Source organism: Pleurodeles waltl, chromosome 3_1 (genome assembly GCF_031143425.1).
Source record: "Pleurodeles waltl isolate 20211129_DDA chromosome 3_1, aPleWal1.hap1.20221129, whole genome shotgun sequence".
Classification (NCBI taxonomy): domain Eukaryota; kingdom Metazoa; phylum Chordata; class Amphibia; order Caudata; family Salamandridae; genus Pleurodeles; species Pleurodeles waltl.
In genome coordinates, this window is record NC_090440.1 from 1203006766 (window position 1) to 1203032790 (window position 26025).

General features: G+C 47.4%; 1 protein-coding gene across 7 annotated transcripts in view; it reads right to left on the reverse strand.

The window, feature by feature from the left end:
* The window catches only part of FOXRED1 (FAD dependent oxidoreductase domain containing 1), a 942813-nt gene that overhangs the window by 592110 nt on the left and 324678 nt on the right, over positions 1–26025 (reverse strand). For all 7 annotated transcript variants that reach the window (XR_011201503.1, XR_011201504.1, XM_069224511.1 and 4 more), the window contains one exon: positions 21605–21706. Coding sequence is in view for 5 of the 7 variants with exons in the window: in XM_069224511.1 (XP_069080612.1) it covers positions 21605–21706 (102 nt within the window). In the remaining 2 variants the exon portion in view is untranslated. The remainder of the gene's footprint in view (positions 1–21604; positions 21707–26025) is intronic.

A 26025-nucleotide genomic window follows, 5' to 3' on the forward strand; every position in this document is an offset into this window, starting at 1 on the left:
TCAATTTGCCTCTCTCCACACCAAATCACAAATTTAGCCCACCTATTAGCGTAGATAGATTTAGTGGAGTGTCGCCTGGCCGATAAGATAACATCCACTACATCAGGCGGGAGAGAAAAGGAACTCAGGTTGCCCCGTTCAATCTCCAGACATGAAGGTGCAGGCTCTGGAGGTGTAAAACCTGCCCCTGCGACTGTGAGAGGAGGTCTGCCCTGAGAGGGAGACGGAGCGGGGGGCACAGAGAGAGTTGGAGAAGGTCCGTGTACCATACCCTCCTTGGCCAATCCGGAGCTATTAAGAGGACTTGGGCACGGTCTTGGCGTATTTTCCTCAAAACTCGAGGAATCAAAGGTATGGGGGGAAACGCGTAAAGCAACTGGTCGCACCAGGTTATCAGAAACGCATCCCCCAATGTACCCTGCACCGGATACTGGAGGCTGCAGAATAACTGACAATGCGCGTTCTCCAGAGTGGCAAACAGATCTATCCGAGGAAACCCCCACATCTGGAAGATTAGACGGACTTGATCTGGATGGAGACGCCACTCGTGATCGGCCGAGAAATGGCAAATGAGACTGTCCGCACGTACGTTCAAGACTCCGGCCAGATGATTTGCTACCAAGCAAATCTGATGGTCCTTTGCCCAGGACCAAAGTCGTAGAGCTTCTCTGCAGAGAAGGTACAACCCTACTCCTCCCTGCTTGTTTATATACCACATCGCGGTAGTATTGTCCGTTAGGACCTGAACCGACTGACCGCGAAGGGACGGGAGGAAGGCCTTGAGAGCCAGACGTACACAACTCCAACAGATTTATATATCAGATTAAACATCTGTTCTACTGGAGACCAAAGACCTTTGATCTCCAGGTCCCCCAGATGAGCTCCCCACCCTAGAGTGGAAGCATCCGTTATTACTGTGGCCACCGCCTGCATTTGCGAGGACGGCCTTCCTCGGGAAAGATTGCCGTCCGAAACCCACCATTTTAAATCCATGGCAGCATCTCTGGAGATCTTCACTGAACCCTCGAGATCGCCTTTGTGTTGAGACCACTGCTTCCGGAGGCACCACTGAAGAGCCCTCATGTGCCAGCGAGCATGAGTGACCAGCAGAATGCACACAGACCCAGCAGGCGTAGGACCTTGAGGACCGGAATGACCGCTCCACTTTGAAACATTGGAACCAACGCCTGAATGTCCTGAATCCGCTGAGGCGGAGGAAAGGCGCGATTCAAGGTTGTATCCAGTACTGCCCCTATGAACAGGAGGCGCTGAGAGGGCTCTAGGTGAGATTTGGGTACATTCACTGAAAAACCCAGGTCGAACAACAACTGGGTTGTCGACTGAAGGTGACGCAACACGAGCTCCGGAGACTTGGCTTTGATCAACCAGTCGTCCAGGTACAGGAACACTGCTATCCCCTTCCTTCTGAGCTCTGCCGCAATCACAGACATCACCTTCGTGAAGACTTGGGGTGCTGAAGTAAGACCAAACGGAAGGACCGCAAACTGATAGTGCTGAGACCCCACCACAAACCGGAGATACTTCCTGTGCGACTTGAGTATCGGGATATGAAAATAAGCATCCTGCAAGTCGAAAGACACCATCCAATCTCCATCGTTCAGCGCCAAAAGCACCTGAGCTAGGGTCAGCATCTTGAACTTTTCCTGTTTGAGGAACCAATTCAAGATCCTCAGGTCCAGAATTGGCCTTAACCGACCATCCTTCTTGGGGATCAGGAAGTATCTTGAGTAACAACCCTGACCCCTTTCCTGCTGTGGAACCAACTCCACCGCACCCTTTGAAAGGAGGACTTGAACCTCCTGTTGTAGCAACAGGAGATGATCTTCTGTACAGTAGGAAGGGCGGGGCTGGATGGGGGGTGGAAACTCCTGAAAGGGTAGGGCATAGCCTTTCCTCACAATGCTGGTAACCCAGGAGTCTGATGTTATGACCTCCCACTTGTGGAGAAAGTTCAATAACCTCCCCCCTACAGGAGTGGAGTGAGAAGGAATTGGCGGAAGTCTAAGGCTGCTTCCCATGCTGCACCCCTCCAGAGGAAGAGGCAGAGTGCTGCTGAGTGGCTCCCCTGGTGCGAACCCTACCCCTCCCTCTGTAAGATCTATAGGAGAGAGCAGAGGTGGGTTGATGCTGGAATTTTCCTCGAAAGGAGGAGGAGGAACCACAACCAAATCCTCGAAACCTCCTAAAACAATCTGGAGGAAGCAGAAGAAGAGGCTTGCAATCCCAAAGACTTGGCAGTGGCCCTACTCTCTTTGAACCTCTCTAGAGCTGAATCAGCATTGGAGCTGAAAAGCTTATCGCCATCGAAAGGAAGGTCCAAGAGGGTTGATTGTACATCAGAAGAAAATCCAGAGCTACGAAGCCAGGCTTGCCTCCTGGTAGCCACAGCAGTACCCATAGCTCTAGCAACAGAGTCGGTCGTATCTAACCCAGATTGAATAACCTGGGTTGCCGCTGCTTGAGCATCAGAAACCAGGCTCATTAATTCTTGAGGCCCCTCAGTATGAGTCGACTTAATCTCGTCCATCAGGGCGTAAATGTATCTCCCTAAAATACACGTAGCATTGGTGGATTTCAAAGCCATGCTACATGACGAGAAAGCCTTCTTCGACAATATGTCCATTTTTTTTTTAGAGTCTCTATCTGAGGGCACAGCTGGAAAGGATCCTGGAGCAGATCGGGCTGAGCAAGAAGCCTGAACCACTAGGCTTTCCGTTGTTGGGTGCCTGGAAAGGAAGCCTGGATCAGCAGGCGCAACTCGATATCTCCGAGCCGAAGATGACACTGTCTTCTTCCAGATTTCCATGATGGGATCCAACAGTGCCTCATTAAAAGGCAAAAGTGGTTCTGCAGTTGTTGAGGCAGGGTGCAACACTTCTGTCAAGATGTTTGGCTTGGGCTCAGACACCGGCAAAGGGAGGTCCAAAAAGTCAGCCGCCTTTCTGATGACCGAATGAAAAGTTGCTGCCTCCTCTATGTACTCTCCAGGTGACGACAAGTCCCATTCTGGAGAGGTGTCCAGACCACTAGCTGTGTCCAAGCCATGGAGATCTTCACGAGAGTCCTCAATCTTCCCTTCCTCCAATGTCTGTCTCCGATATTCCTGCTCTTCGAGGAGGCGTAGAGCAAGCCTCCTCGAATGCAGTCTCTCCTCTATCCTCGGCGTCGACATGGCGTCAGCAGATGTCAAAGCTTGACGCCACTCCTCGGATCCATCAGACGCTGGATCTAACAGCGCCATGGATTTCTTTGGCGCCGAACGAGGAGTAGGTAGGACAGAAGACTGTTCCGGAGCCGGTGGAGGTCTACTCGGCGTCGCTGGCTGAGACACTGACGCCACAGGCGCCGACACCGGCGCCGAGCCCACATTTCCCAAGGGAAGAACGGGCATAAAGGGTGCTGGTCGTAGTGGAGCCGGACCACCCATGTTGAAGGCCAAAGGGCCTGAAGGAGCAGCCGGTCCACCACCTGGAGCCATCTGTCGGAAGATGGAGAACATCGCATTCAAGAATGCGGAACTATCGGCTCCAGGGGCCGGGAAAGCCGGGTACTGAGGTGCCTGGGTCGAAGGCGACATCGACGCCGGTCCCGACGTCTGCATGGTCGGAGAAAACACCTGAGGCCATGGAACCTCGAACACCGAAGGAGGATTAACAGGTGACATCGGTGAAGTCGGGGAAGTCCGAGATGCCAGCGGCGTCGGCGGCTGGGGAGAGACGGTGGGACTAACTACCCAAGTCTTCCGACGTCGAGTCGAAGGTGACCTCGATCGAGACCTCTCCCTACTCGACCGGCGTCGAGATTCTCAACGACGCCGAGAGTCCCGATGTCGCCGATGCGACTTCGGTGAAGACGATTTGCGGTGAGGTCTTTTCTCCTTCTTCTGTGACTTCGCCAAAAAAAGCTTGGCCTCACGTTCTTTTAAGGCCTTCGGATTCATACGTTGACAAGAATCGCACTTGTCAACGTCGTGGTCGGAACTAAGACACCACAAACAGTCAGAATGTGGGTCCGTAACCGACATTTTGCCACTGCACACGTTGCAGGGCTTGAATCCTGACTTTCTTTGCAACATTGTAATGTCTCAAGCAAAACAGCAAAAATAACTACGTCGAGTAGCAACAGTAGCTCCCTCGAAGATAACCGTTTCGAATGGCATGGAAAAAAGGGAACTGACGTCGGCGAGGACCTCTTATTGCCTGTATGACGTCAGACAGCGTCGCGTGGGCAATGGTGACGTCCTCGTCGACGTGCAGAAGCTAGGAAGAAGATTTCCGTCGAATGCTGGCGCAATGGGAGTATTCAATAGGTGAGGCATCCACAGGTAGTTGTATCCATCAGAAGGGTGTGAACTGTCTAACCGTTTGTCTAAGATGCTGTTGAAATTGCCTTCTGTGACCCAGGGGAACTGTGCCTGTTTTTCTAATATAGTAGAGAGGTACCGCAGGAAAGAGTCTGGTCAGAGTTAGGGGTGTAAATGCTACCTATGATAAGTGGGGAGACAACCAGTTTGACTTTCAGCAGGACAAACCTACCCTCGGAGTGGGGACTTAAACACAATCATCTTCATAAACTATCTCTGTGGGAACTTGAACATCACTATATTAACACAGTCTTTGTGGGGCATTGAACAACACTATAAAAATACACTATATTTGTTGGGACTTGAACAACACTATAATAACACACTGTATTTGTGGGGACTTGAACATCACTATAATAACAAACCATCTCAGTGTTTAATTCAGCATTCCTTCAATTACACACAACCTCTGTTTGGACTTGATCATCATTAGCTTCGCACTCTCTGGTGGAGATTTGATCACAATCATCTTCTCACACTACCTTTGTGTGGACTTGAACATCACAATTATATCACTGTACCTCTTTGGGGACTTAAACAGCACTATAATAATACACTATCCTTGTGGCGACTTGAACAACGCTATAATAACACACTATATTTGTGGGAACTTGAACATTACTATAATAACATACCATCTCTGTGGTGTTTTGACCATTCCTGGAGTTACACACAACCTCTGTTTGGACTTGAACATCATTAGCTTCACACTCAGTAGGACAGTACACGCTTTGTCTTTACACACTATTTCATTGGGGACTTGAATACAATCATCTTTGCTCAGTGTCTCTGTGGGGACTTGAACATCACTATAAAAACACAATATCTTGTGGGGACATGAGCACCACTATAATAGCACACTATCTTTGTGGGGGGCATGAAGATCACTATAATAACACACTATCAATGTGGGGACTTGAACATTGATATAATAACAATCTACCTTTGTGGGGACCTGAATATCACTATAATAACATACCATCTTTGTGGGGACTTGAGCATTTCAATAATTACACACAACCTCTGCGTGGACTTGAACATAAAAGTAATAGCATACCATGTCTGTGGATACTTAACCATTCCCATAGTTACACACAAGCTTCGTTTGGACGTGAACATCATTAGCTTCACATTCTCTGTATTGGGGTTTCAGCTTTGCGTTTACACACTATTTCGGTGGGGAATTGAACTCAATCATCGTCATGCACTAACTATGGAGACTTGAATATCGCAATAATCTCACAATATCTCTGTGGGAACTTGGACATGATTACATTTACATAGTATCTCTGTGAGGACTCCTGTAATCATATGCTCGTTCTCTGGTAACTTCAATAAACTGTACATTCTACCTTTGTGGGAACTTTCATCACAGCTGATGACTCCAACTCTATACAGATTCTAATGCTTCTGTCTTCGTACAACTCCTCTATTGATATTACCACACACAACCCGGGGGGGGTGTCTGTGTCCTCATTAGACTGACAATAGTCTACTGTCCCTGTCATTGGTATACCACGTGGTGCGTTGATGACAGCATACCAGTAGTTGTGACCGGGACTTACTTACTTTAGGCCTAGAGGCCCTGTCGTGAAAGTTCTGCTTTTACGTGCTAAGTCGGGTCCTTGTCCAAATTGCCCTGTCCGCATGGCCTCTGTGGTACATGCATTACAAATATGAGAGAACCAGAGTGATGTAGGTTTGTATGTTCCATTTTGAGAGAACTGCCTGTCCCTATGCATAAGACAGAGATGAGTACTTTGTTTTGGGGTGTTTGTGTCGCAGACAGTTGAAGTGTATTACAGACTTTCCTGAAGCTGGATGAAGGAGATACAGACACTGAAGTGGGTTAATGTGACCTATTATAGGTGTATATAGGGTCAATTTATAACTGAGATATTGAAATGGGTATACTGAAATAAAATAAATAATGCTTTGGCAGATGCTTTCATTTGATTTTGTTTACCAAAGGAGGAAGGAGCATACAGATTTGATGATGTCTAAGGGGCATTTTGCTGTGTGTAAGGCTGAATGGTTACCTCAGCCCCTTGCAACATTAATCAGCAGGGTACACTGTATTTTGTAGATTCTCTGGGTACACCAGGATGGTGACTACCCCACTGTAAAGCGTACCAATATGCAGAGGCGGTCTCTGGAAAATATCAAACCTACCAAAGGTGATGGGAGGACTGATTGCAATACTTCTAACCACTGGTAATTGCTCAGGGGAAGTATTATAACCCATCTTTATTTTGCCCACCATGCCACCCCAGTTTGGATCTAGACAAAGGCTGATCAGTCTTGGCCATGCTACAACAGGAGCAGTCCAGCCCAAACTGCCAGGCTAGGACCTCCCTGAAGCGCAACACAAGCAAACCAAGACCAGTTTTGCTATGACTGGGGCTCTTCAGTCAGATGTAGCTTAGTTCTAGTGGCACAGTGAGAACAAGGCCATGTATGGGCCTACCTTTGGTCACCTTACAGATCAGCATGAATTGCTCCCATGAGGAACAGGGTTAGTACTGATTTGCATAAGGTAGGCATTTGCCTATAGCGTCATAGCGGGTGAAAAATAATAGGTTGGAATGCTAACCCGAGTGACTGGCAGTGGTCTGACTACTTACAAGCATTCCTCCCATCAGCCTTTGTATGACTGATGTCTTGAGAGAACAACCTGGTAGGACAGATGAAAGAAGAACCACCCCAGTCCCCTTCTGAAAATGCTCACAGAGAATGCACATTCCCATCTGCTCTGACTGTATAACAGTGGGAGCCACTGACTTACTTGTTGTTCCAGATCCAAGGTCCTTTCACCTAAGAAAAGAAGTGCTTCACAAAGTACACAAAGGGCAGCTATGCAACCAGAGTTGACTCAGCTTTCGAGAGGTGAGGGGACAAAGCCTGGAGTCCAGTCTTGCTTGAAGTAGCTGAATCTCTGACCTGAAGCTAACCTGCTACTGAGGAAGGGAAGAAGCCTGTGAATCCTGAAGCAGTGTGACTCACCTCAAGAGCCAGAGCAGCTTGCCCCCCTGAGTTGTGTGGGTTTGCCAGCTAAAAGAAGGAGAAAACCAATTTGTATGCCCACGACGTGGGCTGCAGACTCTTCATGAGGTCTATTCAGGCATTTGTCACCATGACCCACACGAAAACTATGCCCATAAGAATCATGCCGCCAACCACAATCTCATGTCAAGGTATATTTCACTAGCATCATGAAGCTGTTTAAGGCAGAATGTAACACAGACAAGAAGCTATAGTGCACACGGCAGACTAAGCTGCTGTTCTGAAGATTGTTGCTCGACAGGCCTAGTCACAGCTTTTTCAAACAACTGCCCCAGAGCTGCTCTGCAGCTGAACCTGTGACTCCTGTAGTGGCTGCTCTAGTACTGATGTGGCATTTGACCCACCGACTGCAACACACCAGTAACCCGAAAGGGGATTTTTCTCCTGCCAGAACAGACACCAGCAGCAGAGGAAGTCAAAAGCCAGCTACCGTAGATGTTCTGCTGTGGTCCTCTTTGGAAAGCTGATCCAGAACCAAGTAGGCATATCTCTACCAGAAGTAGGAGTGCAGTAATATAGATGCAGCAAGCCTCTCCTACTGGTGACTGGACTCAAACTCTAAGGCTTGAACTGATTGAGACAGTAAATCTGAGATTTGCAAGAGGCACTGAACACAGACGCTAAAGCCAGGGCAGTTTGCACCTAAACCCAGAAGCTTTCATTAGATAAACAAACCCAGGGTGCAGAGGTAAACTTGGACTCACCTCAGGGAGCGAACATGCACAAGAGAGGGGCGAGTTGGAGCAGACTAGGAGGTGCAATAAATTTAGTGCCCAGGCAAGAATTGTGCCTGTTTTTCCACTGCTGTGAAATATCAGGGCTTATTTGCATAGATTAAAGTATTTTTCCTTCAAAGTAAAGCAGAGTTGGACATTCAGTTATTGCTCCACTGTGATTGTTGAGTGCTGAGCTTGTGTACCCGCACACAATCTCCATGAAAAGCCTATGGCTGCTTGTTATCGCTACCATAGATTCAAGAGCTGAAGAGGATGTACTTTGCCAATTTTGAAGAAAAGTAGGAGGATGGCCCCAGGACAGAGGCAAATGACCAGAGAATCCACTGCAGAGGTCCAGTAGCCCCTGCTTGAACTCTGCCCCCTCCACTCCTAGCACAACCTAACCGGGTCTGGCACCAACTTTCCATGGCCCACCCAAAGCAGCCTATGGAATCAGTTCATATGCGCCCGAACTGTTTACAGGTATTGAGCGCAGAGAGAAGCAAATGCATGACTTCTCTGTCCTTTTGATGAGTGAGGACTAGACACGCCCAATACATTTTCTATTTGTCGACCCTTATTAAAGGCATATAAGCAATGCCTGGTATAAAACCGATTTATAAACAACTATGTGCTTCACAGTGTATAAAGAAGCCCAATATGCAGTAGACAATTTACTATGGAAAGCTTACAGTTGTAGGAGTCTAGGCTAGTAGACGGGATAGTCAAAATCAAAAGTGGGTTAGATCAGGTACCGTAAAGTATTAATGAATAACCTTCTACTGTAAAGTTTACTGTTTTGATATGATGAACTGAGAAACATCAACAGGATCGCTGAAATAAAAATGAATGGAATGTAAAGCAATCAGCAGCAAGGGATGCTCACAGAGACTGCAGCTATTGGGTTGATGGCTTTATTCTGTGCCTGTGCTGCTGTGTGCTGGTCTTTAGCTGTGGATTTCATTACAGTGCATTTCATAAACGATTTGATCTTGCTACCCCAGGGGAACCAATGTAATGAACGAGTTACTTACCTTCGGTAACAACTTTTCTGGTGGATACATTAGCTACCTGTGGATTCCTCACCTAATGAATACTCCCATTGCGCCAGCATTCGACGGAAATCTTCTTCCTAGCTTCTGCACGTCGACGAGGACGTCACAATTGCCCACGCGACGCCGTCTGACATCATACAGGCAATAAGAGGTCCTCGCCGACGTGCCGACGTCAGTACCAACATTTTTTACGTGCCTGAGAATAATAGGCCACTGAGATAAAAGAACAAATAGTAATATTTAATGATATTCCAAATAAACACATCATTCTAAGAACTCAATCCTTTTTTTTTTTTTTTAAACAAATAAATATATGAACAATATATATAAATATGAACATATATACAGAATATATACAAGTCCTCAAAACCAAGAGGAGCACACTCAAGAATTACTTGGCTAGACCAGGCAGGCAACGGGGAGGCGGGTGGGACCGTGAGGAATCCACAGGTAGCTAATGTATCCACCAGAAAAGTTGTTACCGAAGGTAACTAACTCGTTCTTCTGATGGATACAACTACCTGTAGATTCCTCACCTAATGAATAGAGTCCCAAAGCAGTACCGCACTCGGTGGAGGGTGCCTGAATGGTCAAACCAAGAAATCCTGCAGCACCGACCGTGCAAAATGGCCATCCCTTCTGACCTCAGAGTCCAAGCAGTAATGCTTCGCAAAAGTATGAAGGGATGACCAAGTTGCGGCCTTGCAGATGTCAACCACAGGAACACCCCTAGCCAAGGCCGAAGAGGCCGACTTAGCTCTGGTGGAATGAGCTCTTATACCATCAGGGGGTTCTTTCTTTGCTAAAGAGTAACACATTTTAATGCAAAGAACAACCCACCTGGAGAGTGTTCTCTTGTGGACTGCCTTTCCTATCCTCTTTCCAACGTACCCGATGAAGAGCTGAAATCCTTCGTTCTGTCTATATAAAAGCTTAGCGCCCTCCTTGGATCTAAGCGGTGAAGTCTCTCTTCTTCCTTTGAAGGATGAGGCGGAGGATAAAACGTGGAAAGAGTAATCGTCTGGGCCAAATGAAAGGGTGAAACAACCTTTGGTAGGAAAGCAGCCTTGGTCCTCAACACCACCTTATCTACATAAAAAGATGTATAAGGGGGTTTTACAGATAGAGCTTGCAACTCACTCACTCTCCTTGCAGAAGTAATTGCAACCAGAAAAAACGTCTTTAGGACCAATAATCTCATGGGGCAAGAGTGCATAGGCTCAAAAGGGGACCCCATAAGGAAAGTTAGAACCAAGTTAAAATCCCATTGAGGCATAACGAAAGGAGTTGGAGGGAATTTATTCATAAGACCCTTCAAGAATCTAAGTATTATTGGGGATTTGAACAAAGAAGGCTGGTCTGGAAGACAAAGAAAGGCTGAAAGGGCAGGCAAGTATCCCTTAACCGTAGCTACTGCACAACCCCTCTGTGCTAGAGACAATGTAAAAGATAAAACATCTGACAAGTGAGCACGTAAGGGATCAATCTGCCTCTCTCAAAACCAAACCACAAATTTAGACCACCTATTAGCGTAGATAGATTTAGTGGAGTGTCGCCTGGCCGCTAAGATAACATCCACTACATCAGGCGGGAGAGAGAAAGAACTCAGGTTGCCCTGTTCAATCTCCAGGCATGAAGGTGCAGGCTCTGGAGGTGGGGGTGTAAAACCTGCCCCTGCGACTGCGAGAGGAGGTCTGCCCTGAGAGGGAGACGGAGCGGAGGGCACAGTGAGAGTTGGAGAAGGTCCGTGTACCATACCCTCCTTGGCCAATCCGGAGCTATTAAGATGACTTGGGCCCGGTCTTGGCGTATTTTCCTCAATACTTGAGGAATCAAGGGTATGGGGGGAAACGCGTAAAGCAACTGGTCGCACCAGGTCATCTGAAACGCGTCCCCCAACGCTCCTTGTACCGGATACTGGAGGCTGCAGAATAACGGGCAGTGCGAGTTCTCCCAGGTGGCAAACAGATCTATCCGAGGAAACCCCCACATCTGGAAGATTAGACTGACTTGATCTGGATGGAGACGCCACTCGTGATCGGCCGAGAAATGGCAAATGAGACTGTCCGCACGTACATTCAAGACTCCGGCCAGATGATTTGCTACCAAGCAAATCTGATGGTCCTTTGCCCAGGACCATAGCCGAAGAGCTTCTCTGCAGAGAAGGTACGACCCTACCCCTCCCTGTTTGTTTATATTCCACATCGCAGTAGTATTGTCCGCGAGGACTTGAACCGACTGACCGCGAAGGGATGGGAGGAAGGCCTTGAGAGCCAGACGTACAGCCCGTAACTCCAACAGATTGATATGAAACATCTGTTCCACTGGAGACCAAAGACCTTTGATTTCCAGGTCCCCCAGATGAGCTCCCCGCCTACTGTGGCCACCGGTGGAACTTGCGAGAACAGCCTTCCTCGGGAAAGATTGCCGTCCGCAATCCACCATTTCAAATCCGTGGCAGCATCTCTGGAGATAGTCACCGAGCCTTCGAGATCTCCTTTGTGTTGAGGCCACTGCCTTCGGAGGCACCACTGAAGAGCCCTCATGTGCTAGCGAGCATGCGTGACCAACAGTATGCAAGAAGCAAACAGACCGAGCAGACGTAGGACCTTGAGGACCGGAATAACCGCTCCAATTCGAAACATTGGAACCAACGCCTGAATGCCCTGAATCCGCTGAGGCGGAGGAAAGGCTTGATTCAATGTTGTATCCAGTACTGCCCCTATGAACAGGAGGCGCTGAGAGGGCTCTAGGTGAGATTTGGGCACGTTCACCGAAAAACCCAGGTCGAACAACAACTGAGTCGTCGACTGAAGGTGATGCAACATGAGCTCCGGAGACTTGGCTTTGATCAACCAGTCGTCCAGATAAGGAAATACTGCTATCCCCTTCCTTCTGAGCTCCGCTGCAACCACCGACATCACCTTCGTGAAGACTCGAGGTGCTGAAGTAAGACCAAACGGGAGGACCGCAAACTGACAGTGCTGTGACCCTACTACAAACCGGAGATACTTCCTGTGCGACTTGAGTAACGGGATATGAAAGTAAGCATCCTGCAAGTCGACAGACACCATCCAATCTCCATTGTTCAGCACCAAAAGCACCTGAGCTAGGGTCAGCCTCTTGAACTTTTCCTGTTTGAGCAACCAATTCAAGATCCTTAGGTCCAGGATTGGCCTCAACCGACCATCCTTCTTGGGAATCAGGAAGTATCTCGAGTAACAACCTTGACCCCTTTCCTGCTCTGGAACCAACTCCACCGTGCCCTTTGAAAGGAGGACTTGAACCTTCTGTTCTAACAACAGGAGGTGTTCTTCTGAACAATAAGATGGGCGGGGCGGGATGGGGGGCGGAAACTCCCGAAAGGGTAGGGTATAGCCTTTTCTCACAATGCTGGTAACCCAGGAGTCTGATGTTATGACATCTCACTTGTGGAGAAAATTCAGTAACCTCCCCCCTACAGGAGTGGAGTGAGAGGGAATTGGTGAAAGCCTAAGGCTGCTTCCCATGTTGCACCCCTCCAGAGGATGAGGAAGAGGCAGAGTGCTGCTGAGTGGCTCCCCTGGTATGGACCCTACCCCTCCCTCTGAAAGATCTAAAGGAGAGAGCAGAGGTGGGTTTGCTGGAATTTCCCTCAAAAGGAGGAGGAGGAGGAGGAACCACGACGAAATCCTCGAAACCTCCTAAAAAATCTGGAGGAAGTAGAAGAAGTGGCTTGCAAGCCCAGCGACTTGGCGGTGGCCCTACTCTCTTCAAACCTTTCTAAGGCCGAATCTGCCTTGGCACCAAAAAGCTGGTCACCATCAAAAGGAAGGTCCAATAGGGTCGACTGCACATCAGAGGAAAATCCAGAGCTACGAAGCCAGGCCTGCCTCCTCGTAGCCACAGCAGTGCCCATTGCTCTAGCAAACCGAGTCAGATGTATCCAACCCAGATTGAATAACCTGGGTTGCAGCTGCCTGAGCGTCAGAGACCAGGCTCAATAATTCCTGAGGAACCTCTGTGTGCGTCGATTTAATCTCGTCCATCAGGGCATAAATGTATCTCCCTAAGATACATGACGAGAACACCTTCTTGGATGACATGTCCATCTTCTTCGAGTCTCTATCCGAGGGAACAGCTGGAAAGGACCCAGGAGCAGATCGAGCTGAGCACGAAGCCTGGACCACCAGGCTTTCAGGTGTTGGATGCCTGGAAAGAAAGCCTGGGTCAGCCGGTGCAACCCGATACACCTCCGAGCCACAGATCTATTGACGGCTGAAGAAGACACCGGCTTCTTCCAGACTTCCATAATGGGGTCTAGCAGTGCTTCATTGAAAGGCAAAAGTGGCTCTGCAGATCTAGAGACAGGGTGCAACACTTCCGTCAAGATGTTCTGCTTGGCCTCAGTCACTGGCAAAGGGAGGTCCAGAAAGTCAGCTGCCTTTCTGATGACAGAATGAAAAGTGGCTGCCTCCTCTGTGTACTCCCCAGGTGATGACAAGTCCCATTCAGGGGAGGTATCCAGACCACTAGCCGTGTCAAGTCCATGGAGACCCTCATGAGATTCCTCGATCTCCCCCTCCTCCAAGGCTTGCCACCGGTATTCCTGTTCTTCGAGGAGGCGAAGAGCAAGCCTCCTCGAATGCAGCCTCTCCTCTATCCTCGGCGTCGACATGGCGTCAGCGGACATCGAAGAATGACGCCGATCCTCGGATCCGTCAGACGCCGGGTCTACAGGCACCATGGTTCTCTTCGGCGCCGAACAAGGAGCCGGACGGTGGGAAGACTGTCCCGGAGTCGGAGGAGGGCTAGTCGGCATTACTGGCTGAGACATCGAAGCCTCAGGAGCCAAAGCCACCGGAGCCAAAGCCACCGGAGCCAAAGCCCACGTTGCCCAGGGGAAGAAAGGGCATAAAGGGTGCCGGTCGAAGTGGAGCCGGAGCACCCATGTTGAAGGCCAAACAGCCCGAAGAACCAGCCGGTCCACCACCTGGAGCCATCTGTTGGAAGATGGAAAACATCACATTCAGGAATGCGGTACTATCAGTTCCAGGGGCCGGGAAAGCCGGGTACTGAGGTGCCTGGTTCGAAGGCGACACCGACACCGGTCTCGACGTCTGCAAAGACGGAGAAAACATCTGAGGCTGCGGAACCTCGAACACTGAAGGAGGATGGCCCGATGAAATGGGTGAAGTCGGTGAAGCCGGAGATGGTAACGGTGTCGTCGGCTGGGGAGTGACAGTGGGACTGACTTCCCAAGTCTTCTGACGTCGAGTTGATGGTGACCTCGATCGAGACCTCTCCCTACTCGACCGGCGCCGTGATTCTCGACGACGCCGGGAGTCCCAATGACGCCGATGAGACTTCAGTGACGACGACTTTCGGTGATGTCTCTTCTCCTCCTTTTTCGATTTTGCAAGAAAAAGTTTGGCCTCACGCTCTTTCAGGGCCTTAGGATTCATATGTCTCAAAGTAAAAATAGCCAAAAACACACTGTAACTGTGATACAGTAACAGTAGCTCCCTCGAAGATAACCGTTTCGAATGGCACGGAAAAAAGGGAACTGACGTCGGCAAGGACCTCTTATTGCCTGTATGACGTCAGACGGCGTCGCGTGGGCAATTGTGACGTCCTCGTCGACGTGCAGAAGCTAGGAAGAAGATTTCCATCGAATGCTGGCGCAATGGGAGTATTCATTAGGTGAGGAATCCACAGGTAGTTGTATCCATCAGAATATAATAATATAGATGAAAAACAGAAAGCATTGCAACGTGATCAATGACGGGCCGAACTATATGTCCAAGAGAACGTCTGGAAGCTGGAATGCATAAGGTGAAAGGAAATGTGCAGACTCACGTTAACCACAACATTGTGACCTGCCATACAGCATGCCTTCAAATCATTAGCAGGAAGCGAGTCGAAAGACTCCTGAACCAGGAAACCAGGACAGCAACCAGGAAAAATGACTGCTGGAGCTCATGTCGGCACTCTACTCCATCAGCTGCCATCTAAACCAAAGAATATTATAGAATCTAACCCTGAAATCCTTGAAACAAAAAAAAAATCTGAGCTATTTTAACCCCTTCCCCGCCACGGACGTAATGGTTACGTCCATGGCAGCGCCCGTTTGGCGCCATGGATGTAACCATTACGTCCTGAATGCTGCCCTCGGGAGAAGCGCTAGCGCTCCTCCCGAGGGCCGCCCCCCCCCCACCCCCCTAGGTCAGGGCTGACAGGGGAATCCCTTCCCCTTCAACCCCCGACCCACCCCCCTTGTGACGTCAGCGCGCGAGCGCGCGCTGACAATCACACAACCTCCCCCATCGCGCTGGAAGCAGAGCTTCCAGCGCGATCGAAAGAGAAATGCTCAGCATTTCTCTTTCGATCACGTGGGGGAGGCCCGGAGGGGCTTCAAAGGGAAGGAAATGTATTTCCTTCCCTCTGAAGTCTCTCCGAGGGTTTCAAAAGCCGGATTGCTTGCAATCCGGCTTTTGAAACCCCACTAGACACCAGGGATTTCTTTTTTTTTATATGAAATTGACAGAAGGGAGCGACCCCTTGGGCAAGGGTCGCTCCCAGGGGGTCATTTTTTTTTAAGGCCTTTTCTGCCCCCCTGGGGGCAGATCGGCCTATTATTAGGCCGATCTGCCCCCAGTGGGGGCAGAAACCTCTAGACACCAGGGATACTTTTTTTTTTGTTTGTTTTTTTATTTGTTTTCTTTTGTTTTTTAGGTGTGGGATGCGACCCCTTAGGCAAGGGTCGCTCCCATAGGGGGAAATTATATTTAGGCCATTTCTGCCCCCTTTGGGGGCAGATTGGCTTATTTTTATGAGGCCAATCTGCCCCCAAGGGGGGCAGAAACCACTAGACACCAGGGAGTTTTTTTTGTTTGTTTGTTTTTCACGTAAAGGGAGCGACCCCTTAGGCAAGCGTCGTTCCCTTGGGGGGCAAATTTATTTTAGGCATTTTCTGCCCCCCATGGGGGCAGATCAGCCTATTTTTATTAGGCCGATCTACCCCCACGGGGGGCAGAAACCACTAGGCACCAGGGATTTTTGTTGTTGTGTTTTACAGATGGGGAGCGACGCATTAGGCAAGGGTCGCTCCCCTGGGGGGCAAATTGTATTTAGACCATTTCTGCCCCCCTTGGGGGCAGATTGGCCGATTGTAGGTCAATCTGCCCCCAAGGGGGGCAGAAACCACTAGGCACCAGGGATCTTTTTTTTGCGCAGTCACGCAAGGGGAGCGACCTTGCAGGCAAGGGTCGCTCCCCGTGGGGGGTGGGGGTGGGGGGGTAAATTTATTTTAGGCCATTTCTGCCCCCCCTGGGGGCAGATTGGCCGATTGTAGGTCAATCTGCCCCCAAGGGGGGCAGAAACCACTAGGCACCGGGGATTTTTTTTTTGGCACCAATGTCACGCAAGGGGGGGCGACCCCATAGGCAAGGGTCGCTCCCGGGGGGGGCAGGGGGGTTGGGGGGTGGGGGACAAATTTATTTTAGGCCATTTCTGCCCCCCCTGGGCCCGGCTGAGCTAGAGGCCAAAATCCACAGGTAGGCACGGTTTTCTATGAAAAAATGTGATGTGTCAACGTTGTGTTTTGGGCCATTTCCTGTCGCGGGCGCTAGGCCTACCCACACCAGTGAGGTATCATTTTTATCGGGAGACTTGGGGGAACGCTAGGTGGAAGGAAATTTGTGGCTCCTCTCAGATTCCAGAACTTTCTGTCACTGAAATGTGAGAAAAACATGTTTTTTTAGCCAAATTTTGAGGTTTGCAAAGGATTCTGGGTAACAGAACCTGGTCAGAGCCCCAGAATTCATCCCATCTTGGATTCCCCTGGGTTTCTAGTTTTCAAAAATGCGCTGGTTTGCTAGGTTTCCCCAGGTGCCGGCTGAGCTAGAGGCCAAAATCCACAGGTAGGCCCTGTTTTCTATGAAAAAATGTGATGTGTCCACGTTGCGCTTTGGGGTGTTTCCTGTCGCCGGCACTAGGCCTACCCACACAAGTGAGGTATCATTTTTATCGGGAGACTTGGGGGAACGCTGGGGGGAAGGAAATTTGTGGCTCCTCTCAGATTCCAGAACTTTCGGGCACAGAAATGTGAGGAACATGTGTTTTTTTAGCCAAATTTTGAGGTTTGCAAAGGATTCTGGGTAACAGAACCTGGTCCGAGCCCCGCAAGTCACCCCTCTTTGGATTCCCCTAGGTCTCTAGTTTTCAGAAATGCACAGGTTTGGTAGGTTTCCCTAGGTGCCGGCTGAGCTAGAGGCCAAAATCTACAGGTAGGTACTTCGCAAAAATCACCTCTGTTGTCTTCCAAAAATTTGGATGTGTCCACGTTGCGCTTTGGGGGGTTTCCTGTCGCGGGCGCTAGGCCTACCCACGCAAGTGAGGTATCATTTTTATCGGGAGACTTGGGGGAACGCTGGGTGGAAGGAAATTTGTAGCTCCTCTCAGATTCCAGAACTTTCTGCCACAGAAATGTGAGGAACATGTGTTTTTTTAGCCAAATTTTGAGGTTTGCAAAGGATTCTGGGTAACAGAACCTGGTCCGAGCCCCGCAAGTCACCCCTCCTTGGATTCCCCTAGGTCTCTAGTTTTCAGAAATGCACAGGTTTGGTAGGTTTCCCTAGGTGCCGGCTGAGCTAGAGGCCAAAATCTACAGGTAGGCACTTCGCAAAAAACACCTCTGTTGTCTTCCAAAAATTTGGATGACTCCACGTTGCGCTTTGGGGCGTTTCCTGTCGCGGGCGCTAGGGCCTACCCACACAAGTGAGGTATCATTTTTATCGGGAGACTTGGGGGAATGCTGAGTGAAAGTACATTTTTGTCTCCTCTCAGATTCCAGAACTTTCTGCCACAGAAATGTGAGGAACATGTGTTTTTTTAGCCAAATTTTGAGGTTTGCAAAGGATTCGGGGTAACAGAACCTGGTCCGAGCCCCGCAAGTCACCCCTCCTTGGATTCCCCTAGGTCTCTAGTTTTCAGAAATGCACAGGTTTGGTAGGTTTCCCTAGGTGCCGGCTGAGCTAGAGGCCAAAATCTACAGGTAGGCACTTCGCAAAAAACACCTCTGTTTTCTTCCAAAAATTTGGATGTGTCCACGTTGCGCTTTGGGGCGTTTCCTGTCGCGGGCGCTAGGCCTACCCACACAAGTGAGGTATCATTTTTATCGGGAGACTTGGGGGAACATAGATTAGCAAAACAAGTGTTATTGCCCCTTGTCTTTCTCTACATTTTTTCCTTCCAAATATAGGAGAGTGTGTAAAAAAGACATCTATTTGAGAAAAGCCCTGTAATTCACATGCTAGTATGGTCACCCCGGAATTCAGAGATGTGCAAATAACCACTGCTCCTCAACACCTTATCTTGTGCCCTTTTTGGAAATACAAAGGTTTTCTTGATAGCAATTTTTTACTCTTTATATTTCAGCAAATTAATTGCTGTATACCCGGTATAGAATGAAAACGCACGTCAGGGTGCAGCTCATTTAAGCCCTATATATCCCCGCAACCAGAGGAGTCCAGCAGACGTAACGGTATATTGCTTTCGATAATCTGACATTGCAGGGAAAAGTTACAGAGTAAAACGTAGAGAAACATTTATGTTTTTTTCACCTAAATTTCAATATTTTTCTTTTTCAGTTGTTATTTTCTGTAGGAAACCCTTGTAGGATCTACACAAATGACCCCTTGCTGAATTCAGAATTTTGTCTACGTTTCAGAAATGTTTAGGTTTCTGGGATCCAGCATTGGTTTCATGCCATTTCTGTCACTGACTGGAAGGAGGCTGAAAGCACAAAAAATTGCAAAAATGGGGTATGTCCCAGAAAAATGCCAAAATTGTGTTGAAAAATTGGGTTTTCTGATTCAAGTCTGCCTGTTCCTGAAAGCTGGGAAGCTGCTGAGTTTAGCACCGCAAACCCTTTGTTGATGCCATTTTCAGGGGAAAAACCACAAGCCTTCTTCGGCAGCCACTTTTTCCAATTTTTTTGAAAAAAACAATTTTCCCTGTATTTTGGCCAATTTCTTGGCCTCTTTCAGGGGAACCCACAAAGTCTGGGTACCTCCAGAATCCCTGGGATGTTGGAAAAAAAGGACGCAAATTTGGCTTGGTTAGCTTATGTGGACAAAAAGTTATGCGGGCCTAAGCGCGAACTGCCCCAAATAGGCAAAAAAAGGCCTGGCACAGGAGGGGGAAAAGGCCTGGCAGCGAAGGGGTTAAGTATAAATTTGTTAACTCAGTGAAGGACTGCTCTGCTCTCTCTGACACTCTATTGATGTTAATGATTTAACTTTGGCCCCATTTTAGCACTTTTTCACAGACTATCTCACAGACTTCTGCTCCTACTAGGAAGAATTCCGTCACACACTACATCTTCAATTCAACATTAATCTTAAGAAGACTATCCCTTAAATGAAACTTGGATCATTATGAGTCTATTTTTAATCGGAAGTCAAGTTCCAGAGGACAAAGCTACAGCCCACCGACGGCCAGCAGAGAGGCTCGTAAGGAGACCTCAGACCTTTGTTCGGAAATACCACATGGTCACTTTGAACGATATTTAAGAATTCGGTTGATACTCCGATCTAAATATCACAAAATATTAAGTAATACACCATGCATACTTTCTCCCAGAATTACAATACACAAAGGTTATTGCTTTTTTTAATTCAATTTAGATCTGTTAAAACAAGAATCAATCATTTTTCCTTTAAACATTATTATGGAAAGTAGCTGAAGCTCCCGTCCCTTGGAGTTGCCATACAACGTGGCAAGGTAAGTGTAATTTGTGCTATTTGACTGCTAACGGTAAAATAAATCAAGGAAAACACTAATGGATTGGCCAGCTGCCAAGCTCAGCTCAAATGTCAATCCTGTATCAAAGTGTGCAAGAGAAGCAAGAAATCGACTCTTCAGCTAGTGTTTTCAATAAATACCCAACTACTTCAATCTGTAAAGTTGCTTTGTTGGTAGCTAAAAAAGGCACAAAAAGTCACCAATGAGTCCACAAAAAGACACTCAAACGAAAATGGGTGAATTTTCTAACCATCTGCAAAAAACAAGGACATCAAAGCTAAACTGTCCAACAATTAACCTGGCCCTAAGCAAAAATCAGGACTTTCAGGAAGAGCTCCCAAAATACACATGGAAGGTCGATACACCGGTTAAAAGAACATTGACGCCTACAACTAAAGGGTCATTTTCAAATCTGCAAATCTGTCTTAATCATCAGAGCTGTCTATTTCAATAAATTAAAATTTATTTTGAAATAACAGGAGTACATTTATTTTAATGAAATATGAGGTTTTTTGTTCCACAATTATAAATGTCATCAACACCAACACTGTTGGGAAATTGAATAATAAACAAGAGAAAACGGAGGTCTCTCTGGTGGGAAGCCTCGTCAGAATACATCACAGCACTTATGCGAGATCTGCCATAAGAATGTGGTGAAACCTTTGCTGACAAATTGTGTGATTACTCTGCTCGCCTTTGTTTTCACAATTTGTGCAAGGTTGGCTGCGATAGGAAAGGGTTGACTACTGTGAGAAGCGATTTCTTCCAACTCACAATGAAATATTGGGTAGTTTCTCAAAAGGGTCACAGGACGATATGAACCTGATGAGCTCTGGTTTCTAGACCCAGGGCCCACAAACAGGTTTAAAAGAAATATTACATTACAAAAATGATTTAGTTATATATCTGGCTATAATTCCTTGCAGATTATGAAGCTAGGGTTTGTTTTGGTCTCTACCTATCATAATGCTTCCCCCAGAGGTATCTAATATTGGCTATGTCCCAAAACATTCAGAATCAGTATTAGCGATATCACTTTCAATGCACAGATGAAAAGTAACAGCGTGCGAAAATCCACCTGTTGCATTTGTGGGATGAGTTTACAGTCTTGAAAGACATTTAAATCTAAGTCTTGCATTATTTAACATGAGGGAATGATTTATAAAAAAAAAAAAAAAAAAAAAAAAAGTCATTCTATCGCCCAATAGGGGAACCTTATTTGTTTACTCTTGTAGGTCTTTCAAACCAAGACTGCATCTGTGTCAGTCAGTTTTTAAGACGTTTATCAAAGTATTTTAATTTACATTGATAGTGGTGACTAGCAGTGATCTTAGATTCTGTGTAAAACGGACTATCACCATTTTGTGCTGCATCTGATTCACAATGTTTACATTTCCGGTCCTCATTTCATTTTGTTGCGAGCATTAGGATATTTCAAACATGTTGATAAAACCTCAAAATTATGTTTTTACATTAGCTGTATGCATTGGTCGCTTATTTATTCAGCAATGACATGCATTATGCTATATATATGGATGGGAAAACGAAACATTTAAATGGCAATAGCAAGTGTCAAGATTGTGCCACCTGTTTATGTTTACCTGTCACCTCTCCATGGCACTGCCAAACCCCCATGGATAGGGCTTTTTGACGGAAGGCATTAAGAAGAGTCCACGGATCGAACCAGCCCTCGTTCTCGAGACCTGAAGAAAAGAAAAATGAAATAAGCAAAAAAAACAACAAAAAAAACAACGTGGGTGGTAAAAGCACTGCTCACTAAGTCGCAATGGGAAAAATAACCGCACTGGACACCTACCGAACAAACAAGTTTCTCTTTTACCCACACTGTACGGGACGAGCAAGGCAAGCTTCCCACACTCTCAAGCACCCCTTATGACACCATGCCTATTATCCACACAAATTCATTAACAATGAACGCTGAGGGCCTGGCTGGGGAAGGAGAGAGGGGATGAAATAATAAAACGAGGTGAGAGCATGGGGGTCAAAGCAGTATACGATGACGAGTGAAACCTGGAGCACAGGGACAGGCGGAGGGAGAAGCAGAAAACAGAGCGCACACAGGGAGGGGTGGAGCAGCACCCAAGGGAGAGCGCTAAAATACCACAGTCCGAGGTTATGTGTATAATTGCAAAACAAAATTAAAGTAAAAAAAAAAAAAAAAAAATGAAAAATTAAATACAAAGTTTTGCCTACTATTCATGGCACGGGAGTAGGCAAATGTTTCGGATGGATGTGGGTATGTGCCCACGCAAAATGCTGTCAGACACAGTATAGACAACAAATTGCTGAGGACAGCAGACTCATCGTGTCAAGCTGTATTTTATGGTGGTCGATAGCAAAATGTGAATGCCATTACAACACATCAATGGATGAAAAAGGCTGACCAAAGGCGCATATTTTCTTTTCTGTTTTTTTAATTATGCTAGGAAAAAACAAAGCCACCTCTAAGCCAAAACATAGCGTGCTGTTTGCTTCAGAGTACAAAGCAGCTGCTTCAAGGTTGAGTGAGGTTCACCGTGAAATAGCTCATTTGATACAAGCACATCTCACTGGCCATTCAATTTAACAATGAAAGATTCTGCCAGCTTCTTATCACAAAAACTAAAGAGAATTAATGAAAAGTTGTGAAACCACCCAATACTTTCACCTGGCAGCCCACAGGCGGAAGCTGCCGCACTGGTGTGGCACAGAGCTAAACATAGAAAAGAGATCAGCAAGGAGATAAACATTGTATCAGTGATCATTTGTTTGTCCCTCTGCGCAGAATCATATCGAGTATCAGCTTTTGAGAGGTTGGCAGTGGTATCAAGTGATAATGATGTTTGTCTAAAGAACGGCGAATTCCTGTGATAAGATACGTAGATCTGAAGTGAGCTGAAAGAAGTTTGGAATTAGGCATTCTGGCTGTAACTTGGAGACATAATAGGAGGTTGCTGACGAGTTCTTGATGTGAGGTCAATTTCATTACATGCTAACTGCAATGAGTTACAGCTCTGTTGTCAGTTGATTTAAGAGGGAAAGAGACAAGGAAACCACCATGCTTATTAGTTGCTTATACACAACACTTGCTGGGAGCTGTAGTCAGTTTTACTGCGCTTTGGTTGTTTTCTGCAAGAAAGAAAGGAAGGGGAAACTACTGCATCTACAAAGTGGTGAAAAAGGCGAAAATGTATCTAGAGGTATGTGGAGAAGAGCTGCAGACTTGAGTGCAGCTTGCTAACAGCGGAGTACGGAAATGCAGTAGCTATAATTAGTCAACACATTAAAGAAAGGCTTTTTTAACCTTTAGGACTGTGTGCTGCTTGAGAGATGTTCAGCATTGGCCAATCCACGAGTTTGTTTTTCAATCCTTTTGGGATGGGGGATGCATTTGCGACAAGACAAATTAACAACATGGTGCGTGGGGGTTGGGTGGATTAGGTAAGTATTAGGTAAGTACACAAGAGACCAACAAAGAGCGAGGGGTGTGTATTTGGGGGGAGCACTCGGGAGAAAAGGGGAGAGAAGAGCTAGAAACATGCATTCTCATGGAGTGCTTAAGCAAACGAAAATAAATTGTTCTGAAAAACAGAGCTGGGGAGAGATAAACAAAAAAAAAAGGTTATCAGAGATATGGTGAAGTGGCTGTGCTCCAGGGGAAGGACAAACACAAGAAGGACAAGAATCAAGCCAACAAATAGGTAAGCATGCAAATCAGGTAGACAGTCAATGATAATAAATGAGCGGGCTGGAAGCTCATGCAAGTTGCTGGTAGGCTTGATCTAAAAATCACAGTGGGAGAAGTGATGCTGCAATATGCTTAAGTGGGTGATGATATAGATATTAAACAGATCTCTCCATTAACTGTTATGACAGGCTGAGATGGGATTCAAAATCCAAAGGGCCTTCAAATAGACCCCTGCTGGTCTGGCCAGAACAAAGGTTTACAAATAAACTATGGCCTCAAACACTCACACTCTTAAGCATAGTAGGAAGAATGGTAAATTCCCACATCCTTGGGCAAGGCCCTGGAGGCTAAACATTTACCACCCTCCGCTGACCAGCAAGGGACGGCTGACAAAACCTTGAACACAGTGGGGAGGCTAATACATATTCCCCAATGTGTGGAAGGGTAAAAGAACTACAAAATACCTCATCCAGGCAATTATGTGATGTCACCTGCTGTTAACAGACTGCCATGATGTCTTTGTGCAATGCCTACAAAATACACTCCTGGAATCATTTCAATAGGGGCTTACTCCACCACAAGTGAGAGTTATAAAAGGCTAAGCTCAGCATGTACAGATGGGTTGAAAAAGTGAATGGAGGGTGTGGTACAGGGTTACGCCCTCGCTCTGGCACGAATTTGGGGTGCAGTGTAGAGTGCAGGACATGGCCAAAGGCCTCATCCCATGTGCAGAGGCTGATGTGAACATCCAAGGTTTGTTCCTAGCAGGGAACAGCCAAAACCACACTTTGTGAACTCTGAAAGCAGGTGGACTGGGTGGATGCAAAGTATGGCCATCTGCTAATATCACGATTAAACCTGATGGCCATGGCAGAAGCACAACTCCCAGAGGGTACTGGTACCGGTCAACTGGGCACAGTGTTCAGCTGATGACCATACACTGATTGGAATAAAAAAAACAGGGAGCTAGACAGAGGGTCGAGATAAAGGCAAACATCTGTGACTAGTACGTACTTTGGGTGGGTGCCAAAGCATTTCTTAAGAAAACCAAATACAACCACTAAAATCAACATCAAAAGGAACATTAAGGGGGTCATTCCGACCATGGTTGGAGGATGCACCGCCAACAGGCTGGCGGTGCATCAAGGGCAATTCTGACCGCGGCGTTAAAGCCGCGGTCAGAAAAGGGAAGCCGGCGGTTTCCCGCCGGTTTCCTGCCGGTTTCCCGCTGCCCCTGTGAATCCTCCACGGCGGTGCTGCAAGCAGCGCCGCCATGGGGATTCCGACCCCCTTCCCGCCAGCCTGGTTCTGGCGGTTTTCCCCGCCAGAACCAGGCTGGCATGGGCACTGCAGGGGCCCCCTAACAGGGCCCCACATTGATTTTCAGTGTCTGCTTGGCAGACACTGAAAATCGCGATGGGTGCAACTGCACCCGTCGCACACCAGCAACTCCGCCGGCTCCATTCGGAGCCGGCATCCTCGTTGCTGGTGCTTTCCCGCTGGGCGGGCGGCCTTTTGGTGGTCGCCCGCCAGCCCAGCGGGAAAGCCAGAATGACCGCCGCGGTCTTTTGACCGCGGTGCGGTCTTCTGGCGGGGGAACTTTGGCAGGCGGCCTCCGCCGCCCGCCGAAGTTGGAATGACCCCCACAGTTCTTTATGTACACTGTCAAAAAGCGTCCTTGACAATAAACAACCTAAATGAACCTGTTTTATTAAGCTACATAATCGTACCTACACACAACTACTCACTCACAGTTCATTAGCTCTCGTTATATAGATGAGACCACAAATTAAAAAAGCAATGGCATCACTGATGACATTACTGATTGCATTAACTTCAGTAAGATAACTGACTTTGTAAACAATTCATACTTCCCGTATATGTTAGATTTACAAGTATAAGCCTTGTTCTTTTAGATAAAGAATACAAGCACATCTTTTTACCGAACGTGTGGCCAAGGATTGTCAAGTATAAAGAATGATTGTAACGCTATGTACTGCAGTAAGCACTTTAGCAGTATTTTGCGAGATATCATAATTAGTTGATCTAGTTGCTGACGGTAGTACTACGCCAAGCATTTAAAATACATGAACCAAGACCAGACCACCACACACCAATCAGACCCAACCAGAGGTACCCACACAGGCACTCACACACCCTTACAGTCACTTAAATGTGTGTGTGTGTGTGTGAGAGTGAATAAGTGCGGGAGGTAGTGGTGGTTTTTGGACAATTGATTGCCCATGAGGGCTCCCTCTGAGACCCTCCATCAGTCCCTTGTCACTTATATACAATTTTATCCCCCCCCTGCTCTGGAACGGTGTCCCAAACCAC